This window comes from Protomyctophum parallelum (genome assembly GCF_964188405.1).
Source record: "Protomyctophum parallelum genome assembly, chromosome: 15".
NCBI classification, from domain to species: domain Eukaryota; kingdom Metazoa; phylum Chordata; class Actinopteri; order Myctophiformes; family Myctophidae; genus Protomyctophum; species Protomyctophum parallelum.
Window position 1 is genome coordinate 29,846,289 of NC_139710.1, and position 23,120 is coordinate 29,869,408.

General features: G+C 34.4%; 2 protein-coding genes across 2 annotated transcripts in view; one reads left to right on the top strand and one right to left on the bottom strand.

Annotated features, from left to right (window-relative positions):
- LOC310871792 (E3 SUMO-protein ligase ZBED1-like) overlaps positions 1-20,915 on the top strand; it is a gene marked incomplete at both ends in the record, with an annotated part of 36,802 nt that extends 15,887 nt beyond the window's left edge. Inside the window, one exon of the mRNA XM_083783427.1 lies at positions 20,877-20,915. Coding sequence (XP_083639553.1) covers positions 20,877-20,915 — 39 coding nt within the window. The remainder of the gene's footprint in view (positions 1-20,876) is intronic.
- Positions 20,294-23,120, bottom strand: part of vcana (versican a) — a 76,315-nt gene continuing 73,488 nt past the window's right edge. The window contains exon 14 of the mRNA XM_083783428.1: positions 20,294-22,794. Coding sequence (XP_083639554.1) covers positions 22,607-22,794 — 188 coding nt within the window. The 3' untranslated portion in view covers positions 20,294-22,606. The remainder of the gene's footprint in view (positions 22,795-23,120) is intronic.

The following is a 23,120-nucleotide window of genomic DNA, read 5'->3' on the forward strand; positions in this document are numbered from 1 at the left end:
TTTCATCATTTTTGAGGATTTGAAAAAAATGAAAAAATGAAAAAAACGATGGGTTATAGCCCATCGTTTTTTGAATTTTTGAAGAAAAGAAAATATCCTCGTTTTTCATCATTTTTGGCAATGGGCTATAGCCCATATCATACGGCATACTATAGCACGCCGTTTTTTATCATTTTTGAGAAATTGGAAAAAATGAAAAAAACGATGGGTTATAGCCCATCGTTTTTTGAATTTTTTAATATTTTTTTAATCCTCGTTTTTCATCATTTTGGACCATGGGCTATAGCCCATATCGTACGGCATACTATAGCACGCCGTTTTTCATCATTTTTGAGGATTTGAAAAAAATGAAAAAATGAAAAAAAAACGATGGGTTATAGCCCATCGTTTTTTGAATTTAAAAAAAAAAGAATTATCCTCGTTTTTCATCATTTTGGACCATGGGCTCTAGCCCATATCGTGCGGCATACTATAGCACGCCGTTTTTCATCATTTTTGAGAATTTGAAAAAAATGAAAAAAAAAAACGATGGGTTATAGCCCATCATTTTTTGATTTTTTGATTTTTTTTTTTATCCTCGTTTTTCATCATTTTGGACCATGGGCTATAGCCCATATCGTACGGCATACTATAGCACGCCGTTTTTCATCATTTTTGAGGATTTGAAAAAAATGAAAAAATGAAAAAAACGATGGGTTATAGCCCATAATTTTTTGAATTTTTGAATTAATTTTTTTATCCTCGTTTTTCATCATTTTGGACCATGGGCTATAGCCCATATCGTGACGTACGGCATACTATAGCACGCCGTTTTTCATCATTTTTGAGGATTTGAAAAAAATGAAAAAATGAAAAAAAACGATGGGTTATAGCCCATCGTTTTTTGAATTAAAAAAAAAAAAATTATCCTCGTTTTTCATCATTTTGGACCATGGGCTCTAGCCCATATCGTGCGGCATACTATAGCACGCCGTTTTTCATCATTTTTGAGAATTTGAAAAAAATGAAAAAATGAAAAAAAAAAAACGATGGGTTATAGCCCATCATTTTTTGATTTTTTTTCTTTTTTTTTTTATCCACGTTTTTCATCATTTTGGACCATGGGCTATAGCCCATATCGTACGGCATACTATAGCACGCCGTTTTTCTACATTTTTGAGGATTTGAAAAAAATGAAAAAATGAAAAAAAAACGATGGGTTATAGCCCATCGTTTTTTGAATTAAAAAAAAAAAGAATTATCCTCGTTTATCATCATTTTGGACCATGGGCTATAGCCCATATCGTACGGCATACTATAGCACGCCGTTTTTCATCATTTTTGAGGATTTGAAAAAAATGAAAAAATGAAAAAAACGATGGGTTATAGCCCATAATTTTTTGAATTTTTGAATTAATTTTTTTATCCTCGTTTTTCATCATTTTGGACCATGGGCTATAGCCCATATCGTGACGTACGGCATACTATAGCACGCCGTTTTTCATCATTTTTGAGGATTTGAAAAAAATGAAAAAATGAAAAAAAACGATGGGTTATAGCCCATCGTTTTTTTAATTTAAAAAAAAAAAAATTATCCTCGTTTTTCATCATTTTGGACCATGGGCTCTAGCCCATATCGTGCGGCATACTATAGCACGCCGTTTTTCATCATTTTTGAGAATTTGAAAAAAATGAAAAAATGAAAAAAAAAAAACGATGGGTTATAGCCCATCATTTTTTGATTTTTTTTCTTTTTTTTTTTATCCACGTTTTTCATCATTTTGGACCATGGGCTATAGCCCATATCGTACGGCATACTATAGCACGCCGTTTTTCTACATTTTTGAGGATTTGAAAAAAATGAAAAAATGAAAAAAAAAACGATGGGTTATAGCCCATCGTTTTTTGAATTAAAAAAAAAAAGAATTATCCTCGTTTATCATCATTTTGGACCATGGGCTATAGCCCATATCGTACGGCATACTATAGCACGCCGTTTTTCATCATTTTTGAGGATTTGAAAAAAATGAAAAAATGAAAAAAACGATGGGTTATAGCCCATAATTTTTTGAATTTTTGAATTAATTTTTTTATCCTCGTTTTTCATCATTTTGGACCATGGGCTATAGCCCATATCGTACGGCATACTATAGCACGCCGTTTTTCATCATTTTTGAGGATTTGAAAAAAATGAAAAAATGAAAAAAACGATGGGTTATAGCCCAACATTTTTTGAATTTTTGATTTTTTTTTTTATCCTCGTTTTTCATCATTTTGGACCATGGGCTATAGCCCATATCGTACGGCATACTATAGCACGCCGTTTTTCTACATTTTTGAGGATTTGAAAAAAATGAAAAAAACGATGGGTTATAGCCCATCATTTTTTTAATTTTTGAATTAATTTTTTTATCCTCGTTTTTAATCATTTTTGACCATGGGCTATAGCCCATATCGTACGGCATACTATAGCACGCCGTTTTTCATCATTTTTGAGGATTTGAAAAAAATGAAAAAATGAAGAAAAAAAAACGATGGGTTATAGCCCATCGTTTTTTGAATTTTTGATATTTTTTTCAATCCTCGTTTTTCATCATTTTGGACCATGGGCTATAGCCCATATCGTACGGCATACTATAGCACGCAGTTTTTCATCATTTTTGAGGATTTGAAAAAAATGAAAAAATGAAAAAAACGATGGGTTATAGCCCATCATTTTTTGAATTTTTGAAGAAGAAAAAAATCCTCGTTTTTAACGGACCATGGGCTATAGCCCATATCGTACGGCATACTATAGCACGCCGTTTTTCATCATTTTTGAGGATTTGAAAAAAATGAAAAAATGAAAAAAACGATGGGTTATAGCCCAACATTTTTTTAATTATTATTATATTTTTTTTATCCTCGTTTTTCATCATTTTGGACCATGGGCTATAGCCCATATCGTACGGCATACTATAGCACGCCGTTTTTCATCATTTTTGAGGATTTGAAAAAAATGAAAAAATGAAAAAAACGATGGGTTATAGCCCATCATTTTTTTTTAATTTTTTAATTTCTTTTTTTATCCTCGTCTTTCATAATTTTGGACCATGGGCTATAGCCCATATCGTACGGCATACTATAGCACGCCGTTTTTCATCATTTTTGAGGATTTGAAAAAAATGAAAAAATGAAAAAAACGATGGGTTATAGCCCATCATTTTTTTTTAATTTTTTAATTTCTTTTTTTATCCTCGTCTTTCATAATTTTGGACCATGGGCTATAGCCCATATCGTACGGCATACTATAGCACGCAGTTTTTCATCATTTTTGAGGATTTGAAAAAAATGAACAAATTAAAAAAACGATGGGTTATAGCCCATCGTTTTTTGAATTTTTGAAGAAAAGAAAATCCTCGTTTTTAATCATTTTTGACCATGGGCTATAGCCCATATCGTACGGCATACTATAGCACGCCGTTTTTCATCATTTTTGATGATTTAAAAAAAATGAAAAAATAAAAAAAACGATGGGTTATAGCCCATAATTTTTTGAATTTTTGAATTTCTTCTTTTATCCTCGTTTTTCATCATTTTGGACCATGGGCTATAGCCCATATCGTACGGCATACTATAGCACGCCGTTTTTCATTATTTTTGAGGATTTGAAAAAAATGAAAAAATGAAAAAAACGATGGGTTATAGCCCATAATTTTTTGAATTTTTGAATTTATTTTTTTATCCTCGTTTTTCATCATTTTGGACCATGGGCTATAGCCCATATCGTACGGCATACTATAGCACGCCGTTTTTCATCATTTTTGAGGATTTGAAAAAAATGAAAAAATGAAAAAAACGAATTTTTGAAGAAAAGAAAATATCCTCGTTTTTCATCATTTTTGGCAATGGGCTATAGCCCATATCATACGGCATACTATAGCACGCCGTTTTTTTATCATTTTTGAGAATTTGAAAAAAATGAAAAAATGAAAAAACGATGGGTTATAGCCCATCGTTTTTTGAATTTTTTAATATTTTTTTTAATCCTCGTTTTTCATCATTTTGGACCATGGGCTATAGCCCATATCGTACGGCATACTATAGCACGCCGTTTTTCATCATTTTTGAGGATTTGAAAAAAGTGAAAAAATGAAAAAAAAACGATGGGTTATAGCCCATCGTTTTTTGAATTTTTTAAAAAAAGAATTATCCTCGTTTTTCATCATTTTGGACCATGGGCTCTAGCCCATATCGTGCGGCATACTATAGCATGCCGTTTTTCATCATTTTTGAGAATTTGAAAAAAATGAAAAAATGAAAAAAAACGATGGGTTATAGCCCATCGTTTTTTGAATTTTTGAAGAAAAGAAAATATCCTCGTTTTTCATCATTTTTGGCAATGGGCTATAGCCCATATCATACGGCATACTATAGCACGCCGTTTTTTTATCATTTTTGAGAATTTGAAAAAAATGAAAAAATGAAAAAAACGATGGGTTATAGCCCATCGTTTTTTGAATTTTTTAATATTTTTTTTAATCCTCGTTTTTCATCATTTTGGACCATGGGCTATAGCCCATATCGTACGGCATACTATAGCACGCCGTTTTTCATCATTTTTGAGGATTTGAAAAAAGTGAAAAAATGAAAAAAAAACGATGGGTTATAGCCCATCGTTTTTTGAATTTTTGAAAAAAAGAATTATCCTCGTTTTTCATCATTTTGGACCATCCTCGTTTTTAATCATTTTTGACCATGGGCTATAGCCCATATCGTACGGCATACTATAGCACGCAGTTTTTCATCATTTTTGAGGATTTGAAAAAAATGAAAAAATTAAAAAAAACGATGGGTTATAGCCCATCGTTTTTTGAATTTTTGAAGAAAAAAAAATCCTCGTTTTGAATCATTTTTGACCATGGGCTATAGCCCATATCGTACGGCATACTATAGCACGCCGTTTTTCATCATTTTTGATGATTTAAAAAAAATGAAAAAATAAAAAAAACGATGGGTTATAGCCCATAATTTTTTGAATTTTTGAATTTCTTCTTTTATCCTCGTTTTTCATCATTTTGGACCATGGGCTATAGCCCATATCGTACGGCATACTATAGCACGCCGTTTTTCATTATTAATATAAAAAATATATATATTTTATATATATATAAAAAAACGATGGGTTATAGCCCATCGTTTTTTGAATTTTTGAAGAAAAGAAAATCCTCGTTTTTAATCATTTTTGACCATGGGCTATAGCCCATATCGTACGGCATACTATAGCACGCCGTTTTTCATCATTTTTGATGATTTAAAAAAAATGAAAAAATAAAAAAAACGATGGGTTATAGCCCATAATTTTTTGAATTTTTGAATTTCTTCTTTTATCCTCGTTTTTCATCATGTTGGACCATGGGCTATAGCCCATATCGTACGGCATACTATAGCACGCCGTTTTTCATTATTTTTGAGGATTTGAAAAAAATGAAAAAATGAAAAAAACGATGGGTTATAGCCCATCATTTTTTGAATTTTTGAATTTATTTTTTTATCCTCGTTTTTCATCATTTTGGACCATGGGCTATAGCCCATATCGTACGGCATACTATAGCACGCCGTTTTTCATCATTTTTGAGGATTTGAAAAAAATGAAAAAATGAAAAAAACGATGGGTTATAGCCCATCGTTTTTTGAATTTTTGAAGAAAAGAAAATATCCTCGTTTTTCATCATTTTTGGCAATGGGCTATAGCCCATATCATACGGCATACTATAGCACGCCGTTTTTTTATCATTTTTGAGAATTTGAAAAAAATGAAAAAATGAAAAAACGATGGGTTATAGCCCATCGTTTTTTGAATTTTTTAATATTTTTTTTAATCCACGTTTTTCATCATTTTGGACCATGGGCTATAGCCCATATCGTACGGCATACTATAGCACGCCGTTTTTCATCATTTTTGAGGATTTGAAAAAAGTGAAAAAATGAAAAAAAAACGATGGGTTATAGCCCATCGTTTTTTGAATTTTTGAAAAAAAGAATTATCCTCGTTTTTCATCATTTTGGACCATGGGCTCTAGCCCATATCGTGCGGCATACTATAGCACGCCGTTTTTCATCATTTTTGAGAATTTGAAAAAAATGAAAAAATGAAAAAAAACGATGGGTTATAGCCCATCGTTTTTTGAATTTTTGAAGAAAAGAAAATATCCTCGTTTTTCATCATTTTTGGCAATGGGCTATAGCCCATATCATACGGCATACTATAGCACGCCGTTTTTTTATCATTTTTGAGAATTTGAAAAAAATGAAAAAATGAAAAAACGATGGGTTATAGCCCATCGTTTTTTGAATTTTTTAATATTTTTTTTAATCCTCGTTTTTCATCATTTTGGACCATGGGCTATAGCCCATATCGTACGGCATACTATAGCACGCCGTTTTTCATCATTTTTGAGGATTTGAAAAAAGTGAAAAAATGAAAAAAAAACGATGGGTTATAGCCCATCGTTTTTTGAATTTTTGAAAAAAAGAATTATCCTCGTTTTTCATCATTTTGGACCATGGGCTCTAGCCCATATCGTGCGGCATACTATAGCACGCCGTTTTTCATCATTTTTGAGAATTTGAAAAAAATGAAAAAAATGAAAAAAAACGATGGGTTATAGCCCATCGTTTTTTGAATTTTTGAAGAAAAGAAAATATCCTCGTTTTTCATCATTTTTGGCAATGGGCTATAGCCCATATCATACGGCATACTATAGCACGCCGTTTTTTTTATCATTTTTGAGAATTTGAAAAAAATGAAAAAATGAAAAAAACGATGGGTTATAGCCCATCGTTTTTTTAATTTTTTAATATTTTTTTTAATCCTCGTTTTTCATCATTTTGGACCATGGGCTATAGCCCATATCGTACGGCATACTATAGCACGCCGTTTTTCATCATTTTTGAGGATTTGAAAAAAGTGAAAAAATGAAAAAAAAACGATGGGTTATAGCCCATCGTTTTTTGAATTTTTGAAAAAAAGAATTATCCTCGTTTTTCATCATTTTGGACCATGGGCTCTAGCCCATATCGTGCGGCATACTATAGCACGCCGTTTTTCATCATTTTTGAGAATTTGAAAAAAATGAAAAAATGAAAAAAAAAAACGATGGGTTATAGCCCATCGTTTTTTGAATTTTTGAAAAAAAGAACAATCCTCGTTTTTCATCATTTTGGACCATGGGCTATAGCCCATATCGTACGGCATACTATAGCACGCAGTTTTTCATCATTTTTGAGGATTTAAAAAAAATGAAAAAATGAAAAAAAACATGAGTTATAGCCCATCTTTTTTTTAATTATTATTATATTTTTTTTATCCTCGTTTTTCATCATTTTGGACCATGGGCTATAACCCATATCGTACGGCATACTATAGCACGCCGTTTTTCATCATTTTTGAGGATTTGAAAAAAATGAAAAAATGAAAAAAACGATTGGTTATAGCCCAACATTTTTTGAATTTTTGAATAATTTTTTTTATCCTCGTTTTTCATCATTTTGGACCATGGGCTATAGCCCATATCGTACGGCATACTATAGCACGCCGTTTTTCATCATTTTTGAGGATTTGGAAAAAATGAAGAAAAAAAAAACGATGGGTTATAGCCCATCGTTTTTTGAATTTTAGATTTCTTTTTAATCCTCGTTTTTCATCATTTTGGACCATGGGCTATAGCCCATATCGTACGGCATACTATAGCACGCAGTTTTTCATCATTTTTGAGGATTTGAAAAAAATGTAAAAATTAAAAAAACGATGGGTTATAGCCCATCGTTTTTTGAATTTTTGAAGAAGAAAAAAATCCTCGTTTTTAACGGACCTTGGGCTATAGCCCATATCGTACGGCATACTATAGCACGCCGTTTTTCATCATTTTTGAGGATTTGAAAAAAATGAAAAAATGAAAAAAACGATGGGTTATAGCCCATCGTTTTTTGAATTTTTGAAGAAAAAAAATCCTTGTTTTTAATCATTTTTGACCATGGGCTATAGCCCATATCGTACGGTATACTATAGCACGCCGTTTTTCATCATTTTTGAGGATTTGAAAAAAATGAAAATATGAAGAAAAAAAAAACGATGGGTTATAGCCCATCGTTTTTTGAATTTTTGATTTTTTTTTTAATCCTCGTTTTTCATCATTTTGGACCATGGGCTATAGCCCAAAAATGAAAAAAAACGATGGGTTATAGCCCATCGTTTTTTGAATTTTTGAAAAAAAGAATTATCCTCGTTTTTCATCATTTTGGACCATGGGCTATAGCCCATATCGTGCGGCATACTATAGCACGCCGTTTTTCATCATTTTTGAGAATTTGAAAAAAATGAAAAAATTAAAAAATTAAAAAAACGATGGGTTATAGCCCAACATTTTTTTAATTTTTTAATTATTTTTTTTATCCTCGTTTTTCATCATTTTGGACCATGGGCTTTAGCCCATATCGTACGGCATACTATAACACGCCGTTTTTCATCATTTTTGAGGATTTGAAAAAAATGAAAAAATGAAAAAAACGATGGGTTATAGCCCATCATTTTTTGAATTTTTGAATTAATTTTTTTATCCTCGTTTTTCATCATTTTGGACCATGGGCTATAGCCCATATCGTACGGCATACTATAGCACGCAGTTTTTCATCATTTTTGAGGATTTAAAAAAAATGAAAAAATGAAAAAAACCATGGGTTATAGCCCATCGTTTTTTGAATTTTTGAAGAAAAAAAAATCCTCGTTTTTAATCATTTTTGACCATGGGCTATAGCCCATATCGTACGGCATACTATAGCACGCCGTTTTTCATCATTTTTGAGGATTTGAAAAAAAAATAAAAAAATGAAAAAAACTATGGGTTATAGCCCATCGTTTTTTGAATTTTTGAAGAAAAAAAAATCCTCATTTTTAATCATTTTTGACCATGGGCTATAGCCCATATCGTACGGCATACTATAGCACGCCGTTTTTCATCATTTTTGAGGATTTGAAAAAAAAATAAAAAAATGAAAAAAACGATGGGTTATAGCCCATCGTTTTTTGAATTTTTGAAGAAGAAAAAAATCCTCGTTTTTAACGGACCTTGGGCTATAGCCCATATCGTACGGCATACTATAGCACGCCGTTTTTCATCATTTTTGAGGATTTGAAAAAAATGAAAAAATGAAAAAAACGATGGGTTATAGCCCATCGTTTTTTGAATTTTTGAAGAAAAGAAAATATCCTCGTTTTTCATCATTTTTGGCAATGGGCTATAGCCCATATCATACGGCATACTATAGCACGCCGTTTTTTATCATTTTTGAGAATTTGGAAAAAATGAAAAAAACGATGGGTTATAGCCCATCGTTTTTTGAATTTTTTAATATTTTTTTAATCCTCGTTTTTCATCATTTTGGACCATGGGCTATAGCCCATATCGTACGGCATACTATAGCACGCCGTTTTTCATCATTTTTGAGGATTTGAAAAAAATGAAAAAATGAAAAAAAAACGATGGGTTATAGCCCATCGTTTTTTGAATTTAAAAAAAAAAGAATTATCCTCGTTTTTCATCATTTTGGACCATGGGCTCTAGCCCATATCGTGCGGCATACTATAGCACGCCGTTTTTCATCATTTTTGAGAATTTGAAAAAAATGAAAAAAAAAAACGATGGGTTATAGCCCATCATTTTTTGATTTTTTGATTTTTTTTTTTATCCTCGTTTTTCATCATTTTGGACCATGGGCTATAGCCCATATCGTACGGCATACTATAGCACGCCGTTTTTCATCATTTTTGAGGATTTGAAAAAAATGAAAAAATGAAAAAAACGATGGGTTATAGCCCATAATTTTTTGAATTTTTGAATTAATTTTTTTATCCTCGTTTTTCATCATTTTGGACCATGGGCTATAGCCCATATCGTGACGTACGGCATACTATAGCACGCCGTTTTTCATCATTTTTGAGGATTTGAAAAAAATGAAAAAATGAAAAAAAACGATGGGTTATAGCCCATCGTTTTTTGAATTTTTGAAGAAAAAAAAATCCTCGTTTTTAATCATTTTTGACCATGGGCTATAGCCCATATCGTACGGCATACTATAGCACGCCGTTTTTCATCATTTTTGAGGATTTGAAAAAAAAATAAAAAAATGAAAAAAACGATGGGTTATAGCCCATCGTTTTTTGAATTTTTGAAGAAGAAAAAAATCCTCGTTTTTAACGGACCTTGGGCTATAGCCCATATCGTACGGCATACTATAGCACGCCGTTTTTCATCATTTTTGAGGATTTGAAAAAAATGAAAAAATGAAAAAAACGATGGGTTATAGCCCATCGTTTTTTGAATTTTTGAAGAAAAGAAAATATCCTCGTTTTTCATCATTTTTGGCAATGGGCTATAGCCCATATCATACGGCATACTATAGCACGCCGTTTTTTATCATTTTTGAGAAATTGGAAAAAATGAAAAAAACGATGGGTTATAGCCCATCGTTTTTTGAATTTTTTAATATTTTTTTAATCCTCGTTTTTCATCATTTTGGACCATGGGCTATAGCCCATATCGTACGGCATACTATAGCACGCCGTTTTTCATCATTTTTGAGGATTTGAAAAAAATGAAAAAATGAAAAAAAAACGATGGGTTATAGCCCATCGTTTTTTGAATTTAAAAAAAAAAGAATTATCCTCGTTTTTCATCATTTTGGACCATGGGCTCTAGCCCATATCGTGCGGCATACTATAGCACGCCGTTTTTCATCATTTTTGAGAATTTGAAAAAAATGAAAAAAAAAAACGATGGGTTATAGCCCATCATTTTTTGATTTTTTGATTTTTTTTTTTATCCTCGTTTTTCATCATTTTGGACCATGGGCTATAGCCCATATCGTACGGCATACTATAGCACGCCGTTTTTCATCATTTTTGAGGATTTGAAAAAAATGAAAAAATGAAAAAAACGATGGGTTATAGCCCATAATTTTTTGAATTTTTGAATTAATTTTTTTATCCTCGTTTTTCATCATTTTGGACCATGGGCTATAGCCCATATCGTGACGTACGGCATACTATAGCACGCCGTTTTTCATCATTTTTGAGGATTTGAAAAAAATGAAAAAATGAAAAAAAACGATGGGTTATAGCCCATCGTTTTTTGAATTAAAAAAAAAAAAAATTATCCTCGTTTTTCATCATTTTGGACCATGGGCTCTAGCCCATATCGTGCGGCATACTATAGCACGCCGTTTTTCATCATTTTTGAGAATTTGAAAAAAATGAAAAAATGAAAAAAAAAAAACGATGGGTTATAGCCCATCATTTTTTGATTTTTTTTCTTTTTTTTTTTATCCACGTTTTTCATCATTTTGGACCATGGGCTATAGCCCATATCGTACGGCATACTATAGCACGCCGTTTTTCTACATTTTTGAGGATTTGAAAAAAATGAAAAAATGAAAAAAAAACGATGGGTTATAGCCCATCGTTTTTTGAATTAAAAAAAAAAGAATTATCCTCGTTTATCATCATTTTGGACCATGGGCTATAGCCCATATCGTACGGCATACTATAGCACGCCGTTTTTCATCATTTTTGAGGATTTGAAAAAAATGAAAAAATGAAAAAAACGATGGGTTATAGCCCATAATTTTTTGAATTTTTGAATTAATTTTTTTATCCTCGTTTTTCATCATTTTGGACCATGGGCTATAGCCCATATCGTGACGTACGGCATACTATAGCACGCCGTTTTTCATCATTTTTGAGGATTTGAAAAAAATGAAAAAATGAAAAAAAACGATGGGTTATAGCCCATCGTTTTTTTAATTTAAAAAAAAAAAAATTATCCTCGTTTTTCATCATTTTGGACCATGGGCTCTAGCCCATATCGTGCGGCATACTATAGCACGCCGTTTTTCATCATTTTTGAGAATTTGAAAAAAATGAAAAAATGAAAAAAAAAAAACGATGGGTTATAGCCCATCATTTTTTGATTTTTTTTCTTTTTTTTTTTATCCACGTTTTTCATCATTTTGGACCATGGGCTATAGCCCATATCGTACGGCATACTATAGCACGCCGTTTTTCTACATTTTTGAGGATTTGAAAAAAATGAAAAAATGAAAAAAAAAAACGATGGGTTATAGCCCATCGTTTTTTGAATTAAAAAAAAAAAGAATTATCCTCGTTTATCATCATTTTGGACCATGGGCTATAGCCCATATCGTACGGCATACTATAGCACGCCGTTTTTCATCATTTTTGAGGATTTGAAAAAAATGAAAAAATGAAAAAAACGATGGGTTATAGCCCATAATTTTTTGAATTTTTGAATTAATTTTTTTATCCTCGTTTTTCATCATTTTGGACCATGGGCTATAGCCCATATCGTACGGCATACTATAGCACGCCGTTTTTCATCATTTTTGAGGATTTGAAAAAAATGAAAAAATGAAAAAAACGATGGGTTATAGCCCAACATTTTTTGAATTTTTGATTTTTTTTTTTATCCTCGTTTTTCATCATTTTGGACCATGGGCTATAGCCCATATCGTACGGCATACTATAGCACGCCGTTTTTCTACATTTTTGAGGATTTGAAAAAAATGAAAAAAACGATGGGTTATAGCCCATCATTTTTTTAATTTTTGAATTAATTTTTTTATCCTCGTTTTTAATCATTTTTGACCATGGGCTATAGCCCATATCGTACGGCATACTATAGCACGCCGTTTTTCATCATTTTTGAGGATTTGAAAAAAATGAAAAAATGAAGAAAAAAAAACGATGGGTTATAGCCCATCGTTTTTTGAATTTTTGATATTTTTTTCAATCCTCGTTTTTCATCATTTTGGACCATGGGCTATAGCCCATATCGTACGGCATACTATAGCACGCAGTTTTTCATCATTTTTGAGGATTTGAAAAAAATGAAAAAATGAAAAAAACGATGGGTTATAGCCCATCATTTTTTGAATTTTTGAAGAAGAAAAAAATCCTCGTTTTTAACGGACCATGGGCTATAGCCCATATCGTACGGCATACTATAGCACGCCGTTTTTCATCATTTTTGAGGATTTGAAAAAAATGAAAAAATGAAAAAAACGATGGGTTATAGCCCAACATTTTTTGAATTTTTGAATTGTTTTTTTTATCCTCGTTTTTCATCATTTTGGACCATGGGCTATAGCCCATATCGTACGGCATACTATAGCACGCCGTTTTTCATCATTTTTGAGGATTTGAAAAAAATGAAAAAATGAAGAAAAAAAAACGATGGGTTATAGCCCATCATTTTTTTAATTTTTTAATTAATTTTGAATCCTCGTTTTTCATCATTTTGGACAATGGGCTATAGCCCATATCGTACGGCATACTATAGCACGCCGTTTTTCATCATTTTTGAGGATTTGAAAAAAATGAAAAAATGAAAAAAACGATGGGTTATAGCCCATCATTTATTATTATTATTATTATTATTATTTTTAATCCTCGTTTTTCATCATTTTGGACCACGGGTTTTAGCCCATATCGTACGGCATACTATAGCACGCAGTTTTTCATCATTTTTGAGGATTTGAAAAAAATGAAAAAATAAAAAAAACGATGGGTTATAGCCCAACATTTTTTGAATTTTTGAATTGTTTTTTTTATCCTCGTTTTTCATCATTTTGGACCATGGGCTATAGCCCATATCGTACGGCATACTATAGCACGCCGTTTTTCATCATTTTTGAGGATTTGAAAAAATGAAAAAATGAAAAAAACGATGGGTTATAGCCCATCATTTTTTGAATTTTTGAAAAAAAGAATTATCCTCGTTTTTCATCATTTTGGACCATGGGCTATAGCCCATATCGTGCGGCATACTATAGCACGCAGTTTTTCATCATTTTTGAGAATTTGAAAAAAATGAAAAAAATGAAGAAAAAAAAACGATGGGTTATAGCCCATAGTTTTTAGATTTTTTGATTTTTTTTTTTATCCTCGTTTTTCATCATTTTGGACCATGGGCTATAGCCCATATCGTACGGCATACTATAGCACGCCGTTTTTCATCCTTTTTGAGGATTTGAAAAAAATGAAAAAATGAAAAAAACGATGGGTTATAGCCCAACATTTTTTGAATTTTTGAATTATTTTTTTTATCCTCGTTTTTCATCATTTTGGACCATGGGCTATAGCCCATATCGTACGGCATACTATAGCACGCCGTTTTTCATCATTTTTGAGGATTTGAAAAAAATGAAGAAAATGAAGAAAAAAAAACGATGGGTTATAGCCCATCGTTTTTTGAATTTTAGATTTTTTTTTTTCAATCCTCGTTTTTCATCATTTTGGACCATGGGCTATAGCCCATATCGTACGGCATACCTTAGCACGCAGTTTTTCATCATTTTTGAGGATTTGAAAAAAATGAAAAAATGAAAAAAACGATGGGTTACAGCCCATCATTTTTTGAATTTTTGAATTATTTTTTTTATCCTCGTTTTTAATCATTTTTGACCATGGGCTATAGCCCATATCGTACGGCATAATATAGCACGCCGTTTTTTATCATTTTTGAGGATTTGAAAAAAATGAAAAAAACGATGGGTTATAGCCCATCATTTTTTGAATTTTTGAATTTCTTTTTTTATCCTCGTTTTTCATCATTTTGGACCATGGGCTATAGCCCATATCGTACGGCATACTATAGCACGCCGTTTTTCATCATTTTTGAGGATTTGAAAAAATGAAAAAATGAAAAAAACGATGGGTTATAGCCCATCATTTTTTGAATTTTTGAAGAAGAAAAAAATCCTCGTTTTTAACGGACCATGGGCTATAGCCCATATCGTACGGCATACTATAGCACGCCGTTTTTCATCATTTTTGAGGATTTGAAAAAAATGAAAAAATGAAAAAAACGATGGGTTACAGCCCATCATTTTTTGAATTTTTGAATTATTTTTTTTATCCTCGTTTTTAATCATTTTTGACCATGGGCTATAGCCCATATCGTACGGCATAATATAGCACGCCGTTTTTTATCATTTTTGAGGATTTGAAAAAAATGAAAAAAACGATGGGTTATAGCCCATCATTTTTTGAATTTTTGAATTTCTTTTTTTATCCTCGTTTTTCATCATTTTGGACCATGGGCTATAGCCCATATCGTATGGCATACTATAGCACGCAGTTTTTCATCATTTTTGAGAATTTGAAAAAAAATGAAAAAATAAAAAAAACGATGGGTTATAGCCCATCTTTTATTATTATTATTATTATTATTTTTTTTAATCCTAGTTTTTCATAATTTTGGACCATGGGCTATAGCCCATATCGTACGGCATACTATAGCACGCCGTTTTTCATCATTTTTGAGGATTTGAAAAAAATGAAAAAATGAAAAGAAACGATGGGTTACAGACCGATTCCGTAGCGGGTCTCATGGTCGCAGCCTACGTATTTCCTGTAGGCGGACTCGACGTAGCTGCGGGGGTAAAACCCTCACCAGGCGCACCTCTTCCACTACCTTGAACGGCAGAGTGACTGATGTTAGTTTGCCTCAAACTTTACTCCTTTACCTGCTTTTTTACTAACACTAACATTACAAAGATGCCCAGAACATCGAGATGAACCTGTGTAGTTTATGGCTGCTCCAACAGTAGTGGCAACATAAAAAATAAAATAAAAATGGAATTTCTAATATCCACCGCGGTGGCGGAGACCAGAGCCATTGAGTAATGGTTGAGACAAAGCAGTGAAAGATACATAACGCAAGTCTTACCCAATACCAAATATTTCTGTTTTATTAACACAAGGCTGCTGTACTTTATACCTCATACTTTAAATGCTTAGTATGAGGTATAAAATACAGCAGCCTTGTGTTCATAAAACAGAAAGATTGGGTATTGGGTAAGACTGAAATTATGTATCTTTCAGGACCCTTCACTGCTTTGTCTCAACCATTACTCAATGGCTCTGGTCTCAGCCACCACGGTGGATATTTTGACATTCCGTTTTTTTATTTTTTATGTTGCCACTACTGTTGGAGCAGCCATAAACTACACAGGTTCATCTCGATGTTCTGGGCATCTTTGTAATGTTAGTGTTAGTAAAAAAGCAGGTAAAGGAGTAAAGTTTGAGGCAAACTAACATCAGTCACTCTGCCGTTCACTGTAGTGGAAGAGGTGCGCCTGGTGAGGGTTTTACTCCCGCAGCTATGTCGAGTCCGCCTACAGGAAATACGTAGGCTGCGACCATGAGACCCGCTACGGAATCGGTCTATAGCCCATCGTTTTTTGAATTTTTGAAGAAAAGAAAATATCCTCGTTTTTCATCATTTTTGACAATGGGCTATAGCCCATATCGTACGGCATACTATAGCACGCCGTTTTTCACCATTTTTGAGAATTTGAAAAAAATGAAAAAATGAAAAAAAACGATGGGTTATAGCCCATCGTTTTTTGAATGTTTGATTTTTTTTTTAATCCTCGTTTTTCATCATTTTGGACCATGGGCTATAGCCCATATCGTACGGCATACTATAGCACGCCGTTTTTCATCATTTTTGAGGATTTGAAAAAAATGAAAAAAATGTAAAAAACCATGGGTTATAGCCCATCGTTTTTTGAATTTTTGAAGAAAAAAAAATCCTCGTTTTTAACGGACCATGGGCTATAGCCCATATCGTACGGCATACTATAGCACGCCGTTTTTCATCATTTTTGAGGATTAAAAAAAAATAAAAAAATAAACATTTGTTATAGCCCATCGTTTTTTGAATTTTTGATTTTTTTTTAATCCTCGTTTTTCATCATGGTATAGCCCATACCGTACGGCATACTATAGCACGCCGTTTTTCATCATTTTTGAGGATTTGAAAAAAAGTGAAAAAATGAAAAAAAAAACAATGGGTTATAGCCCATCGTTTTTTTTTATTTTGTATTTATTTATTTTTATCCTCGTTTTTCATAATTTTGGACCATGGGCTATAGCCCATATCGTACGGCATACTATAGCACGTCGTTTTTCATCATTTTTGAGGATTTGAAAAAAATGAAAAAATGAAAAAAAAAACGATGGGTTATAGCCCATCGTTTTTTTTAATTTTTGACAAAAAGAATTATCCTCGTTTTTCATCATTTTGGACCATGGGCTATAGCCCATATCGTACGGCATACTATAGCATGCCGTTTTTCATCATTTTTGAGGATTTGAAAAAAATTAAAAATGAAAAAAAAACAATGGGTTATAGCCCATCGTTTTTTTAATGTTAAAAAAAAAATTAATCCTCGTTTTTCATCATTTTGGACCATGGGCTATAGCCCATATCGTACGGCATACTATAGCACGCCGTTTTTCATCATTTTTGAGGATTTGAAAAAAATTAAAAATTAAAATGTTTGATTTTTGAAAATGTTTTTGAAAATGTTTGATTTCTTTTTTATCCTCGTTTTTCATCATTTTGGACCATGGGCTATACCGTAAGGCATACTATAGCACGCCGTTTTTCATCATTTTTGAGGATTTGAAAAAAAAAAAAAAACATTTGTTATAGCCCATCGTTTTTTGAATTTTAGATTATTTTTTTTATCATCGTTTTTCATCATTTTTGAACATGGGCTATAGCCCATACCGTACGGCATACTATAGCACGCCGTTTTTCATCATTTTTGAGGATTAAAAAAAAAAAAAAAAAGAAAAACATTTGTTATAGCCCATCGTTTTTTGAATTATTGATTTCTTTTTAAATCCTCGTTTTTCATCATTTTTGACCATGGGCTATAGCCCATATCGTACGGCATACTGTAGCACGCCGTTTTTCATCCTTTTTGAGGATTTGAAAGAAATGAAAAGAAAAAAAAACATGGGTTATAGCCCATCTTTTTTTTTTCTCGTTTTTCTCGTTTTTCATCATTTTCGACCATCCCACTAAACAATAGCCGTGCGTCTAAAAATGGGATAAAAAACGTCTAAAAAGGAGCTAAGCCCGGCTTCCTCGACGAGGAAGGGGAAATGGCTTCCACCACAGAACACAACGGTTTAGGATGAGGAAATGTGTATTCGTTATACATTACAACCGGGTCGATAACGTCCCCGACGCGTTCATTGCGGTCTTATCACTGGAATTATAATGAATAAAAAGGTGTTACAATCACACGAGCTATAGTGATTGCTGGCGAAGACGGCTATGTGCAGAACCCCAACGGAAGACATGTCAGCGGCCACTGTTTTCATGGCGGTCCCCCATATGAATATGAATATGACGGGCAAGTCGATGCACTTCTTAGGCTGCGTAGTGCGTTCAATCATTTTCCGAGAACGAGAGACCGAGGAGGGGGGGGGGGGGGGGGGTCTGTCTCTCTCTCGTTCTCGGAAAATCCATCCACCTCCTCGGGAGAAACCATGTAGAAACAGGAGGGGAGGGGGAATCGAGTGTTACTCTTCTATTCACACACACTAGATCATGGGCGCGTCCATTTTAGATCCCCTGACATATACACGTAAAGGAAGCGGACCGCCCATAGACTGCCGCCTCTTTTCATAAGGGGGGGGGGGGGGGGGGGGGGGGGGTTCTCTCTTTTTTCAGGATCACATACCCGGAACTTTGAAGATGCGATCGGAGATACAGTATTCAATAAAAAAGCTATAAATGCGTATACTGTAGATACGTGATACGCACATGGCGATCGGCTGACAAATGACGTATAGATACTGACCCCGCAAACGATGTGTTAAGGCCCAATCAGATCCCAGTTCAAACCCATATAGGCAAACACAGGTGGCGCACACATGGTTCTGAAATAAAATGGCCCATTTGGATACCACGTAAGATCCAGTTAGAAACCCACGTAAGCCCATATGGGCTAACAAGGGTGGGCCCTTTGTGAAAACTGGGTGCACGGCCCACTTGGAACCCATGTCCATAGCCCATGTCAAAACCCAATTGGGCCCAGATGGACATGTTAGCTGCGTAGGCTATATATGTTTTTTTTCTTCCCTTTTAACCTCCTTTATGATGAATTCCCGTTCTGCTCTTTGGCTTTGAACTGTATTTGTACGTACGTCTCTGAATGTTTTGATGAATTGAATCGTCCACTCACAGTTAACAGTCTTTGTATTGAGTTGTGCTTGAAATGTAATTCTGCAAACTGTTAATACATTTTCAATCAATCAATCAATCAATAAATCAATATTTAAGCAGATTTCACTCTGATATCACTCACAGCTCTATTCAACTTCCAAGCTTACATTGTAAGTTGGTTTATTTCACTCGTTTACTATTGTGTGTATTGTCTGTCTGTCTGTCTGTCTGTCTGTCTGTCTGTCTGTCTGTCTGTCTGTCTGTCTGTCTGTCTGTCTGTCTGTCTGTCTGTCTGTCTGTCTGCAACGGGGGGAGTGTCAATAACTCATACAGTAGTATTATTACATACAAGATTTCCACCTGACAGCGACGGTATCATCTGATCTATCTATCCAAAAGGGGCGTAACAACAAGATTTGCAAATTATACAAGTAGGTAGGTCTACTACTTTGTCTCTCCATGCCGTACATTGAGAGAACAGTCAGAACACCATCTTGAGGGATATAGACTAATAGCACAACCTGCTGTAGACAGAGGGGTATTGCATGCATCCAATTTTAGCTTTGGAATATGTCTGCAGTGCAACAAGGACTGGGAAATATTGTGCAGTGGCGGAAGAAGTTCTCAGAATCTTTACTTGAGTAAAAGTAGAAAGATCACAATATTTTAAAAAAAATGTAGGCCTATAGGCCTACTAGTGAAAGGCCTGTATGATCCAATACTTCAGAAAAGTATTGGCATCAAAATATACTTTCAGTGCCATGTACTAATACTGATATTTTTTTTTAATTATTTTTCAAATATTTTAACTGTCAGTAAAAAAGCTAATCTACAAGCTTGCCAAACGGCACAATATGAGCTAGTAACTATAGCTGTGAGCTAATCGTAGTTTAGGAAAAGTTCAATATTTGCCCCACGGTTTAACGTAGGCATACGAAAGTCAGCGTATAGGCTACCTCAACCAAGAATTGTACTTGTACAAGTACAGCACTTAATTACTAAGTGCACGCAATTAGTTAATCTTCACCACTGGACATAATGTTGTTTGAAGAGAAAGCAGATAAAAAAGGTTTTTTTTTAAATGATGTCACGCGCATACCATTATTCAGCGATTGACCAATCAGAATCAAGTATCCAACCAAGCCGTGTAATAAATTGTGTTAACATACTCTACCCAGACTGGACAAAATAACACATTAATAGCGGTTTAAACACAATGAAAACAAATGCATACTTTATTCTTTTATTTCTCTTGGTGATTGGGAGCAAGGTCAAGCAGCTTCATCTCAATTCAACTTAATTCACAAACAGCCCAGACATTCACATTGTAAAATAAAAATAAAACTGTTATTATACTATAAATATAAAATGATATTATGTGCACGTTAATGCTGAAACACACACACACACACACACACACACACACACACACACACACACACACACACACACACACACACACACACACACACTCTCTCTCTCTCTCTCTCTCTCTCTCAGACAAAACAAAACATACGTCAGACTTTTTTTTTTCCCACCAAAAAAAGGAGCAAAATGCTGGAGAATGCACATTTCCATCAGTATTAATATCTGTACAATGTGTTTTTGGTAAAAGTTAGAAAACAAAGGCTATTGCAGCTGACGGGGGGGGGGGGGGGGGGTCTTTGGTCCATTCTTGTCCTTTTGTAACGTTGCAGAAAGGCTGTGTTTGTCCACAGTAAGGTTCGGGTAAAGTGTCACTTTCATCCGCTTTGCATTAAACTCATTGTGACTCTCTGGCTTCTTTCCTAATTTCTCGAGACATCTATGTAGCAAGTGGTTCTCAACGTGGGAGTCCAGGGATTTAAATAGACCTTTATAGGTCTGCATTCAACTCTGAGAGTGTACAAAATGTGAACACTCTCAGCGTTCTTGAAATTAAAAAAAGGACGGAGAACCGCTGGTATATGACATTAGGAACATTGTGGAATAGTTATCCGGCTTGAGAGACTATAGGGCATGGTCGAAGGAGGAGGTGACACAGGCTCGACCAGGACCAAAGCCACGAGAAAGAACGGAAAAGCAGCTCGAAAATAAATTACACGCATCTCTGGTTAAACAAAACAGGCATTACGTTCAAGTGTCTCCTTTTTTTTTGTCTTCTTTCTTTAAGTGTGTCACAAAATACATTCTCTTTAGTGAAAGATAATACCTTGACCCAAGACAAACAGAAAAGGTGGAAGCAGAGACGACAGAGTATCACTAAAACTACTCGACACTAATATCGGTGTGTGGGGGGACAAGTGAAAGCGATAAATGTAGTAGTGGATGTAAACAAAGGCAGGGAAGAATTGCGCTGAAACCGTAGTAGAGAATCAAAACACCACAGGAGAGTTTACAACACGACTTGAGTCGACACACTTCCCTTCTTCTGCTTTTAAAAGAACGTTGTTCGACTATGGCTGTGCCTCGGTACACATCTGTGGTTCTTCCCCCCCCCCCCCCAGGACTATACAATAGAATCCATTAGAACATTTGTTTTTGTATATATTCACTCTGTATAAATCTATGTATCATAAATATTTATGGCGACGTGGAGTGCTGTCCTCGATCCGCGGATGGCCAACACAGATGACACAGTTTGTACAAAGAGGGAGGTCGCCAGCAGTTCAAAAAAATATATATATAAAATCGGATTGGACAAAAAGGTTTTCCCGGCCTGGCTTCTTATATCTCTTAATAATCTGGAATGTGATTGTAAAAAAAATCATCAAAAGTCATCTTTGAGGTTTGATGAATGGAAGACTGAACATGGTATAAAGGTTTACCTACGTGTGTAGGCCTAATGCATGTGATATATCAGTCTAATAAATGTAAACATTGAGTGAGGCATTAATATCACCGGTTGCCTCTACTGGTGTTCTGAGAAACCCAGTATAGGTTTGTTTCTACCAGAACTATTTATTATTTAATACTCAAAGCCCAGAGCTTTGACGTAGAGATATTATGTATACAAGTCCGGGTCAAACTGCTCTGCATCATAAATCTTGCCATAACCTAAGCGCTATCATTTCATAAAAAAAAGGTGGTTTCCGGTTATAAGGAACACTTGGGTGATTCTTTGGTTTTGTTTCTTTTTGTTTGTTTGAAGAGCACAGTCATGTGTGAAGCCGTTTTCCAGTCCATGTTTGTTCCATGCATGAGTTGTTTCGGTAAATCTTCTTCTCCAGAATTAAGTAGTGAAGTGTTTTCTCTTTTCCAGTAGCCAGCTGAAGGTATGCGTTTTCCTTTATTTCCCATTGTTATAAAAAATACAGTGTCCATTTATGACTATATCCTTTTTTTCGAAAACGAACGTCTTTGACAAAAAAAAAAAAAAAAAGGATCTCGTTCAGATTCCCATCCACCGTCACAACGGAGGAGGAGTTTCCCCCCCCATATGGAAGCAGGAGGGGTTTCCCCCCCCCCCCTGGGGTCCGTCCGTTCCACCAGTGTGTGTGTGGTCCCGACATGGCGGTTTGTCGAGGAGAAGGCCCGGCCGGCACGGCGCTCGCCGCAGCCAATCACTGTCTCTTTAGCTTGTGCGCGGTCCGCCTCCGTACGCGGTTGCGCTGGTGGAGGCGACCGTGGGGGGCGGCGGTGTCGTCGGGCCTCAGCCGGAAGTTGTTGATGCTGTACAGACTGCTGTGTTTGTGCTGGTGCTGGTGCTGGTTCTGGTTCCTTCTGGTGAACATCCTCTGGTAGCTGGACGCTGAGGACACAGACATGACATCAGACACTTTCATCACGACCGTTCCTTTCCGTCCATTTGTGTTACTTTACTTTTTACCCCCTTTTTTTTTTTTTAAACCAGTGGTGGAAAGTAACTTAAGTATATTTATTGACTTAAAGGAGAATTCCATGCAAGAATACTTATTTTTTTTTTACCTTTCCTACCTTTCTTTGTAGTCGTTACGTCCCCACCAAAGAGGTCCAGGTGTTTTTTTTTGTGCAAAAACTCCTTATTGGCTATTTCCCCTACCATAAGCCCTCAATGAATTGCATTCAATTGAATGGGAATTTAATGGGGCTATGGGG